General features: G+C 25.3%; 1 protein-coding gene across 9 annotated transcripts in view; it reads left to right on the top strand.

Moving 5' to 3' along the window:
- The window catches only part of LOC107437533 (voltage-dependent calcium channel subunit straightjacket), a 350,222-nt gene that overhangs the window by 313,952 nt on the left and 24,137 nt on the right, over positions 1-12,133 (top strand). For 3 of the 9 annotated variants that reach the window (XM_071187231.1, XM_071187228.1, XM_071187226.1), the window contains 6 exons: positions 2,460-2,492; positions 5,256-5,369; positions 5,455-5,567; positions 7,435-7,586; positions 8,603-8,638; positions 9,211-9,273. In XM_071187231.1, the coding sequence (XP_071043332.1) occupies positions 2,460-2,492; positions 5,256-5,369; positions 5,455-5,567; positions 7,435-7,586; positions 8,603-8,638; positions 9,211-9,273 (511 nt within the window). The remainder of the gene's footprint in view (positions 1-2,459; positions 2,493-5,255; positions 5,370-5,454; positions 5,568-7,434; positions 7,587-8,602; positions 8,639-9,210; positions 9,274-12,133) is intronic. The other 6 variants (XM_071187229.1, XM_071187227.1, XM_071187230.1 and 3 more) reach the window with 3 other exon arrangements.

Raw genomic sequence — 12,133 nt, 5'->3', positions numbered from 1 at the left:
CAGTGTACTTTGAATAACAAATTTAATATTTAATAAAAAGAGAATCAAAATCGGTTGAATAGCAAATAAGGAGGACGAACATGCAAAATACAAAAACTTGTTTGATTGCAGATCAAACCTCTTCTCCTACTTATACTGCAATCAAACATGTCTTTATGTTTTGAGCAATCCCCTTCCTCAACTTTGCCTCACTTAAATATTAATTTACAAGCTCTAATAGGTATGTTCTTTTCTGCTCATTTGAGATTAGGATTATGAAATGCATATTAAAAGTGGTCATTGTGGAGTACTCTGTTATTATAATAAGAAAACTTTATTATATTTCAGTTATTCTAGTTTTTGAAAGAATTTCACTTCTTTCAAGAGATTTGCAAACTTTCAGAATTTGCTGTAGAATCTAAAATACATCAATCAAATAGTTAAAAAAATCAGCTAATTAAATGTTACGTAAATAAGGAGGAAAATTTTGGAATTGTGTTCGTTTGCTTAGAATTATACTTAAAACCATATAATGTATCAAATACATTTAAAAAAAATTATAATTTTAAAAAATAAGAACTTTAAGGTTTGCATACTTTAAGATTTGCAGTTGCAAAGCAGGAACACTAATTTTTCGCTTATTTATTGTAACGAAAATATTTACCTAGATTGCGATAAATATTTAACACCAACCATTTATATTCTTTTTAACATTTAAAAATCTTTGAAAAGTTATATACTAATCTTAACATCACTTTTTAATAACATAAAAAATTTCTAAGTTAATAATTAATGAAGCGTCCCTAGTACAAACTTATATTTTGACAATTGTAAATTTATCGTGTAATGAGTTTGCATTCTGCTTAATTAACTCAATTTCAAACTTGCTTAATTAAATAGTTAGTTTTTTTCTAAAGCTTAATGTTGAGATATAATGAATTTTAAAGGAATGAAAAAAAGTTATTTTAAATTTTTTTAAACGGCAATCTACTTCAGTTTCCCTATGAACAGTGCAAGCAAAATATGGAAATTATTTAGATCACTCTTCAAACTCCAGAACATATTTTTTAAATTTGCTTCTTATTATTTAAATTATTATTTACTGTCATTAACTTTCAAATATTTAATTTATTTGGCATGCTCTAATAATAAGTAAAAAATAACAATGTAAGCAATATTTTTTAAATCTTTATTTACGCTCTTTTAAATTGCTAACGCCTTGTAGTATAAAAATGTTCCGATGATACAAAATAAAAGCAAGAAATCTATCTTTATTTACGAATATTTTAAAGAGTACTACTCAGTCTCGACAGTTTCTTACAAAATTTTTAATTTATCGTATTTTAATAGATACTAAATTTTGAATTTACTTCATGTGTCATATAGTAGATGAAACTTCAGAATCGGCAAGATTTTTGAAATAATTTTGCTCAAAATCTTTTAAATTGCTAGCAGTTTCGAATAAGAATTTTACAGTGAAACAGTAGAGGCTAAAATAATTGTGTTTCAGCCTTGAATGTTTTAGGCAATGAGGTTTTATATTTCCATGTCTCTAAGAGTGCATATTCATACCTATTTTCAACGGCTTTTTTACATAAATTTTTCGATTTAAGTAAATCTACGCTAACAAAATAGAAATTGCGTAGAGAATATTATAACTTGATATTTCTTTTCAATTTTCGTTTTTAATTATCAGTTCTGTTATTCACTATCTAAATCTCACCTATTATAACATATATCTTAAACTAACATGTATTGCATATAAATTTAACAAATAAAGCAGAAAAATCTACAAATCAAAATTTTCATGGTAGTTGTTATAAACTAAATCTTTCATGATCAATTGAGGTGGCCAAACTTTTTGCAAAGGGTGCTACTCTATCTAAAAATAATATCGAATTTTTTTCATGAAGTCTGAGTAGTAAAGATTTAAAAAATATTGAAGCAAATAAAATTAACTAAGGTTTGAGTGTTGATGTTTTTTAAACTGCAGTAATTTAGATTAGACATAAAATAAAATTAAATACCTTGAAACACTTAATTCTAAATAATTATTAAACAGTTAGTAAATAATTAATGTAGCTTTTGAATAAGCAATGCTTCTTTCTACCTCTGTTGTATTATAAAAGTTGTGAAGTATAAGTTGGGATTTTAAGAATTTTGAGTAAGTTCCCAAACGAGAAACGTAATTTGTTAAATTTTTCAATGACTCTCTGAATGTGACTCCGCCATGTTCATTCTGTGGCACATGTGACACGGACTGGACGCTTTCTGTAGATAATTTATGATACCATCACAATATTCATAATGACATAAGATATTCATTATGATATAGAATTTTGTTTTCAGCATTCAGGAATGGTAAGTATCATCGAACCTGTGTTAAGAACCATACAATGGAGAGATACTTCATTGAAATCCAACTGTATATAACATTTATATATTGTAAACTAACCTTTATTCATTGTTTAACGCTAAAGCCCACTAGGTATGCTGCTGGCTCTGTTACCAAGGTAAAATTTATTTTCGTGTGCTCAGGTATTTACTACAGTCTTTGCATTTAGTGTCAATATCATCATGCAATTAGCATTTTTATTTTACATAGTTTCTTTTAAAATAACGCTTATTTATCTCAGTGTAATTATTTCCAAGCTTATACTTTGCCAGTAATTGAAAACACCCTTCCCCCAAAAATTTTTATATGATGCAAATTTAAAATAAAGTAGAAGCTTATGAAGAAAACTCAATGCATACTCCAGAAATTTCTCTAAGGTACCCTTTAGAGCTTTAAGACATAGCATGACATTTTCCTTCATGTAGCTGAGTATATGCAAAAAGTTTCGTAATTTTTTCAACTTTTTGTTTAATTATTATACATAATGCAAAATTATGTAATTATAATTATTGTTTGAATTTTGTATGAGATAGCTACGAAAAGTAAAAATTTGAAAAGTNATAATTTATGATACCATCACAATATTCATAATGACATAAGATATTCATTATGATATAGAATTTTGTTTTCAGCATTCAGGAATGGTAAGTATCATCGAACCTGTGTTAAGAACCATACAATGGAGAGATACTTCATTGAAATCCAACTGTATATAACATTTATATATTGTAAACTAACCTTTATTCATTGTTTAACGCTAAAGCCCACTAGGTATGCTGCTGGCTCTGTTACCAAGGTAAAATTTATTTTCGTGTGCTCAGGTATTTACTACAGTCTTTGCATTTAGTGTCAATATCATCATGCAATTAGCATTTTTATTTTACATAGTTTCTTTTATAATAACGCTTATTTATCTCAGTGTAATTATTTCCAAGCTTATATTTTGCCAGTAATTGAAAACACCCTTCCCCCAAAAATTTTTATCTGATGCAAATTTAAAATAAAGTAGAAGCTTATGAAGAAAACACAATGCATACTCCAGAAATTTCTCTAAGGTACCTTTTAGAGCTTTGAGACATAGCATAACATTTTCCTCCATGTAGCTGAGTATATGCAAAAATTATCGTAATTTCTTAACTTTTAGTTTAATTATTATACATAATGCAAAATTATATGATTATAATTATTGCTTGAATTTTGTATGAGATAGCTACGAAAATTAAAAATTTCAAAATTAAAAAATCTTTTTCTTTCTTTTATAAAAAGTACTAAAAAGTGATTAGCAATTCAGGTTAAAATATTCATTATAAGATAAACAAATTTGCCTATTTTGAGAAAAAACTTCAGAGAAATGAAATGTTTGAACTATTAACTTAAAATGTGTATGGAATGATTTTACTATAAATATAATTATAATTGTAAAATGTTTTTAAATGTTGTCCATTTCAGTTTCATTTATCATTTTGTGCATTTTTAAATAGTGACGATAAGAAAAGCATATTTAAAGCAAAACTTAATTAAAATGTTTTAACATTATTACCATGTACAGAATTTTATTTTCGTTAATCATTAATTTTTATTATTATTTTTATTATTATATTTTCATTATTATATTTTTTAAGTTAAGTGCAAATTATTATTTTCTACCAAGCCTTCAAGATTAAAAATGTTATGCCAATTAATAGAAAATTAATGTAAGTGATAAAAATTCAAAATTGAGATTTTTGTGTGTATGACATTTCTTATATAATGCGATACTTATTGCGAAAAAAAATTTTCAAAAGGTATATTCTAATCTGTTTCAGTCAGAAATTCTTAGCATTAGTAATATAAGGAAAATAGTGGTCAAGCCACTCGTAAAGCACTTACACTTTTTTTTTAATTCACGAAAGTATTTGTTAGATTTAAATACCGTTTCTTATAAGTTTATTTGTTAGATTAAACTGAATAATCTAACAAATAAGTATACGTCTAATATAACAAATGCACAATTCATTTAAGTATATTATTTTCACTTGCCACTAATGAATTTTTCTTTCACTATCTTGAAAGTAAGTATCTATGTAAGATGTATTTGTTGAATGTATTAGTATATTATGTTTTGACATTTTATGCCAAGAACACAATGAGGATGACTTTAAAAATCGTTTATTTTTTAGTTCAGAAATGCACTCTATTTTGCACTCTAGGTGTCGCATATGTGAAGCAAATTTTTATCTGTAACGCTTTGTATATGATTGAAAACTAGTATTTCAATGCTGCGTGTACGATAAACCTACTAAAAATGGAATGGCATTTATTGTGAAGGCCAAGTTCCTCATTGTATTGTTGCAACCCTCCTATAATAGTAACGAAATTACTTTTGAAAATGAAAAAAAACATGTTTCATTTATTTACTTTCTTTGGAATTATTTGTCACTGCCATAACACTGGCAGTTTTTACGATTTCTAAGTCTTTCTGTGAGGAAAATGAAATTCTAATTACATTAATTACTTTCTCACACACCAAATTATTATTTTAGATAGTGGGAGATTACATTAAAGAATAATAGTTTCAGATCTCATTAAAGTTACTAAAGCCAGTGTGAATAATAGAGAAATCAAAATAGTAAAAAAACTATTTAATTTATATTTATTTCACAATGGGTAACATTCGAAATTTTGATCAAAAGGCAACTCGCAGCCTGTTATTCAATATATAAATTCAATCTAATTCACAAGAAAAATATGTATTTTTATTATTATTTTGAAAAATTATTTATGTAACAATTGTTTGCTTTAAGTTATTTGCTATTTGACTTATTACCGTATGAAAAAAAAATTTCTGTTTTATTCTTAGACTTATTAAGGAAATTCTTTCTTATACTAATATTGATTTCAGGGATCGAATAATTGACATGTATGGAATAGTTACAACTTTTGTTGCTACTCGAAGTGGACTTTTACGGTATGATGATCATAGATCAGAAGAAGAAAAAGGAAATAGCACTGAAAGGTAAAGTAAAAAATAATAAACTCGCTAATTTAGTTCATAGTTAAAATTTGTTTTTTAATCAATTTTGAATAATTATTTTTTAAAGACCTTTCTATGAAACTCACACAAGGGCTACGGATGAACTCTTTTACAGAAGGGCTGTGGATTATTACCACATAAACAGTACAGCTTTTGTGTTTGCAGTTCCATTTGATGCAGGTATTTAAATATCTATTCAGCTTCAAAAAGTATTTTATTTCTTTCGAAATTTAAAATTAATTGAAGTTATTTTAAAGGATAGAACGATTATGTATGTTAATCTAAAATATAATAAATACTTTACAAGTACGAGGTATATTTACTCGTACTTTTATTTCATAAGTTCATCTTAATTATAGTTTCATTCTTAATATCATCATATATAATTTCATCATGCTTATAATTTCATCTTATTTAATATGCATATTATTTACATGTATATTAAAATTAAGACGATATGATAAATGACACAAGAAGCATGATAATTTTATTAATAAAAAAAGCAATTCTATAGTTAAAAAAGTAGTTCTTTTTAAAAAAAATCTTTCTTAATTCCATTTTTGTAATAATTTTTTGCCTTCTAATTATAAAATTCAAAACCTTTATAGTTATAACTTCGTGTGCTTCAAAAAGTATTTAGGTTAATACACTTACTTAGAAAAAACTACTTAAAAATTTTCATTTTAATTGAAGAATAACTTTTTCTTTGCAGTAAAATTATTTCCTCGTGTATCGTGAGTCTGCAAATAATTGTAAGATTCAGAACAATGAAAATGAATTACCCATTTTAGATGTAATAGATGAATATTTCTCAATAATCTGTATACTATTATATATTTAACACGTACGTTGTGGGATTACGTGATATCACGTGATTCGTATTATCCTAATATCGGCCGACCATTTTTTCAGAAAATATATTTTCTTATGACAATAACTTGCTTTTTTATTAAAATATACTTATTGTAAAATTTAAGGACTAAAATGGTTGCTAAAATAAGAAACTTTAATTTTTTCTTTATAGATAACAACTTTGTAATGATAGATATGCTATAACCACCTGCACTCAGCTGGCAGTTATACATCTTATATTTCTGTAACTAAAGTGAAACAAACACGTTTTTATCTACGATTTACTGAAGTCTCACAAGACATTTAGATCATTTTAATGATCTAAATGTCTTCTGAGATTCCATGATGATCAGACCGTTATGTTGATAGTTTTAAAAATCCTGCTTCAAAATTATGTAAATAGGGAAACAAGAAATAACTTGACCATATATGATACGAAATTACAATATTTATTTAGATATCACAACTAAAATTTCAAATAAACATTTAAACATTACTTTCTGCACCACATTTATGAACTTTCATAGTGAATCACAGATGGTCTTTTTGCAGAGTTGCAAGCATGATGCTAAATTTTCAACTGTGAGTTGTAACTCACTTAATGATATTTAATTCCATTTCTTGAATTAAGAATTTTAAGGGTTACTATTATAAATTTTATGAAGTTAAACAATATGTACCAAGCGAAATTTACCTTCAATATAGTTCATCTAGCACTAAAGTTGTCAATTTGTGTTCAAGTTGTACCAAACATTCATTGAATACAACTCTGTTGCATAAAGTGGCCTTAAAAATTTAATAATGTGCTACATTAGCTCTGTGTGATTAAGCAGAATCCTGCTAATGTTCGGTTTTCAAATGACTTTTGAGGCCTTAAAAGCGTAGCATCTTTAATAAAATCATGATACATTTTTTAATTTTAAAATTTGTCAAAGTTGTTTATAGTTCCCTGTATCAATGGCCCACGGAGTGAAAATACTACAAAATTAGAGTGAAAAGAAATCTGCATCCTCTTTATTAGTCTTTTTTAAATCTGCTTGGACAAATTTCATTAAAACTAGGAAATATTAATGTGCCATGAACTTAGAATTTTCTGTCAGAAAAATACCTCTGATGGATCCTAGTATTGATTTTGTAATAACAGTTGAATTTAATGGAATTTAAGAAAATTTTTATTGCATTTGTTTAAAAATAGGTACTCGAAATACAAGTTTGGTAACAGCGAGCCAGGCCATATTCGTTGGGAAAGGCAAGAAGCGAGCTCCAGCAGCTGTGGTTGGAGTTCAATTGAAGCACGCGGCGTTTGTTGAGCGATTCTTCAACGTAACAGGAACGGTAGGGAATACGGTAGAGGAAATGTTTATTTCTTTTATCCCACATAAACATTTCCATTATATTAAGCTATTTTTGTTATCTAAATTTTATGTATTTTAAACATGTGTTTTATGTTAACTTTTTAGAAACCACCCAATTTGAAGTCACAGGTATTATTAGACATATCAAGTATTGAAAGCAATTATTATTCTGCCCCTATTTCCGCAAAAAAAAATTCAAACTACTTTAAAATAGATATCATTCTAATTTTTTTCTTCTTTTTTAGTTTTTAAAATGGTAATTTTCATATGGCTAAGAAATATAAACCGGGTGTTTCATAATAGATGATCCTTCAACGCTAACACTTTAAAACCCAGCCTTAGAAAGCAAATTTAAAAAATGAATGTTATTTTTAATATTTTTATTTATGAAATAGCATTTTAATTTATGGAATAAAATGTAATACAACGAAGCCTCCGATAGTAGATGAAAAAAAATAACATAAACGCAAAACTCATAGAACGCATAGAAGCAAAAACTATTCCCTCGATGATCAGTTACATTATATAACTTTAATAAATGCTACTTGTTTCCAATGCAGTATCTAATATTAAATCATTCAACTAATTTTTATTATTATATTAAATCAAAAAAATTTTTATAACTTTATATTGCATTATAAACGTAAATAATATTTAAAAATTTTCTTCGCCTATAGGTTTTTTTTAAGTAGATTTTTCTGAAACTAATATTACATAGCTGATTTTCATATTAAAAAAAGTAAACACAATATACATCAAGCATTATGTTTAATTTTAAAACGAAAATTGCACTAATAAATGAAGCAAAAATTAGACTTAAGAGACTCTTCAGTTGAAAAATAGATTTTTTTTTCGGAAACTTCACAAAATAAATTAAGGAATGGTTTAAATATCAAATTAATTTTCTTATGTAGCAAATTTTTTTCGTGTCCTTTTTTTAAATTTGATTTTGAACATAAAAGGATATTTTTAAATATCTTCTAATTCATAATCATTTCGTTATTTTAGTGTATGACAGCATGCAAATACAAGTGTGCAGACAAAGTAAGTATATAATAATTTATAGTTTTCGGTAAAATCTTTTATTTCCCAATTTTAATTATTAACTATTTGTTTTAATCAAACATTAATTTAAATCATTTCACACTTTTAATTATGATCTATAACAAACAATTACAAAGGAAACAAATAATCTCGGTTATTTCGTGAAATTTGAGTGAGGGAATTGAGAAAGTGACTTTTGACACCATTTTAATAAAAATAAAAATAATTTATTTTTTCATATTTAAGTTTTATTTGAAGATTAACGTTTAATAACAATAAATATTTTGCATTTAAGTTATGTTTGTTATTAGTTTGTTTAAATCCTATTATTTGCCAGATTATTAAAATTTTAAAACGGATTGATTATTAATGATAAGTGTGTTTCTAACAGTAATTTCTTTCAAATTTAAGTACAAAAATGAAATACTTGTTCAATTTTTAAAATTTTCTACTGTTTCGCTTTTTATGGTTTACAATTAGTGACATTCAAACTAGTTTATAATACATATTTCAATATAATTAAAACTTATATAAATTTGCATTTCATGTTGTTTTTTTTTGTTTTTTTTTAGCAAATGGATTGCTTTTTACTAGACAACAATGGATTTGTTGTTGTATCAGAAGTTCATGAACATGTGAGTATTTTTTTAGAAAGCCAATTTGTTGCTTAATCTAAACGATATATTTCTAAATTTCTTCAAAATATAATGTGAATGGAATAATAGTATAATGTGCATTTCTAAAAATAATTCAAAGCAAAATGTTTCATTTTTATGAATTTCCACTAAGAAAAGGAAGAAAAATAAAATAAGATTTTTGAAAAAATGAGTTTTCTCAAAACACATTGAAGCGTTGCTCTTGGGTATCTCATTTATCGCAGTTAAATGAATTTGCCTTTTTTTACAATATTTCGCACAACCTGTTTAATATTTTTTACATAACTCTGGTTAAATATTTTTCAAACTTGATTAACATGTTTCAATATTCACTTAATGTAATTACTTGCGTGTAATTACTGCAGACATGTGTAATGAATGAATAAGCAAATGAATGAATGAATTGCAATGCTTTGAATAAGCAAAGATGCAAATCCTGTTGACTGTTCCTATACTAAGGGTAGAAAATGAGGAAAAAGTCATAAACTGCAAAACCATTTAACTATTATTTCAGAAAAATTACATATTAAGCTAACAAAAATTGAATAAAGAATCGATTGTAATATATTTTGCGAATTTTTTCTCCTAGATTTCAGATAGCAGGCTTTGCATCTGGGTTACTTAAATGATTATAAAGTATCTGCAATTTTAAGAAAATTTACACACATTGCATTATTCACTGAAATATTATAGGTGCCTTATAAATTTTCTCTTTTTTATTATTATTATTCAATAAACTTGAAAAAATTAATAAGTTGAAATGTTGTGGGATTCTAAAAGATTGTTTCATTATACATCATTTGATGTACGAAAATAAAAAATAATTCGTATAGAAGGAAGGTATTTAAATAATTAGATGTGGTTTAAAACTTTACATTTTTATCAAAACAAGTTGGTGCAAGAAAAATTTAGTATTTTTTATTTGGTACTTCAGTTCATATACTATTAGTTCAGTTTATAAGAAATATGCATGTTGAACTTCTTCTCACCTTCTTTGATTAGCTAATTGAAAGGTAAGATTTATTCTATTTTAAACTCACAGTCTAAATTGTCGATTTTGCAGAAGAAAGATTTATAAAGGTAAGCCTAGCTGATTATTAAAAGAACGCGTTTTGCTTTTCTAATGCAATGCTGAATCTATTCTACAATTTTATGCATGGTTAAAGTATTAAATTGTGATTTTTTTTTTAATCTGCAGTTTATAAGTTACTTTTAAACAAATTGAAACTTGTCTATAAAAGTGTTTGATCAATAACATTTGTTATGAATTGTTGCAGTTTACAAAATAACAAACATTGAATGAATGAGAAAGGAAAATTAAATTATTTGATTCAGTGCATTATGTGGAAAAATACAATGCAAAAAATTATAACTTTATTCAGATATTAATTGTTGGGGTAAATTTATTACGAATACTTTCTAATAAGTAAGGGGTTTGATTTGAAAGTTAGCTGAAGTAAATAATAATAATTATTGTTGAATGTGTTGTACAGTAAATGTTTTCATTTTGATAGCCATTTATTTTTATAGCCATTATTATTTTTATTATTGCAATTATTATTTTTATAGCCATTACAGCTAAAACCGTAAAAATACTTTGTTTAATAAACTTAATATCTCCTATTTAAAAGATTAGATTTCCATACTTATACGCTCTTTGGAAAATATGATTGTAACTGTAAAAAATCACAAATTTCTAGCTATTTTTTTTAAAGATAAACATCTTACTTGTAAAGGTGATGGGTAGCTTTTCAATAAGTCTTCACAGCATTTTCCTTTAATCAGAACTCTTTTCAATTCATAAAACAATTATTTTTATTTTTAAATATATTAAAATTAAATTTAAAAAATATAAATTTAAATATAAAATTTACAAACATATATAAATGTTCTAATTTAAGAAAAAAATTTAATTATTATAATTACAATAAATAAATTATACTCCAGTGTCCTTTTTTTCTTTTAAAATGTAAGCAAATAATAAGTTACTTATGAAGTAATCTGATTTTTCGTCAGCTCAAATATGTTTTCATATGAATAAGCTCTACAAAAATGAGCTTTCAAGCAACTGTTTAGTGCGCTTTATTTGTTATGAAAATAATTATAAGTAATGTTAAGTAATTGTTATTTTTTAAATAATATTTGAAAGTATAAATATAGATTATTAAATCCAGTTATTTCTACCTTATTTTAAATGAAAGTTATTTTAAGTTTGAACATCGGATCATTAGAATGCTAGATTAATACATTTCAATACTAACAAATTGTTTATAGTTTGTTTCATAAGCTGAATGAATTTCATTTTGTTTTAAAAGAAAATGATAAGAATAAAAATTGTTAGAAGAATGATGCATGTTTAATAATTCGAACTAGTTCTTAAAAAAAAGACTTTTTTAATAAATCTGAAGTTTCAAACTGGATATTTCCCTAAAGTTATTGTTAAAATAGTAAATTACAGAGTCGCTGAAGAGGATACTTATGAAAACAAGAGTGAAAAATGTTATCCTTTAAAATAATTATAAATTTTCATGATTTATATTTAGGTATGATTTCATGATCATTTAGTTACCATTTAGCTAAATGGCCTTGTGGCTCCATCTCTTACTCATAATGTCATTTAAAAATCAATTCAAAAATAATAAAAAGCTTACAACACTTCCTCGTGCATGTAAAAAAGCGATTGTTTCATTAATTTAGCAATTAGAATTATTATCTCAGATATAATCAATATAAGTCTGTTTTATTCCAAGTATCAGACAAAGAAAAAAATTCAATTAATTATAATTATTTTGATGTTAATTTGTTTACTATTTTGACTTATCGAATCATCATACATTCA

Source organism: Parasteatoda tepidariorum, chromosome X1, assembly GCF_043381705.1.
Source record: "Parasteatoda tepidariorum isolate YZ-2023 chromosome X1, CAS_Ptep_4.0, whole genome shotgun sequence".
In the NCBI taxonomy this organism is placed as follows: Eukaryota; Metazoa; Arthropoda; class Arachnida; order Araneae; family Theridiidae; genus Parasteatoda; species Parasteatoda tepidariorum.
The sequence above is the reverse complement of the archived record's forward strand: the minus strand, read 5'-3'. Positions and strand labels throughout refer to the sequence as shown.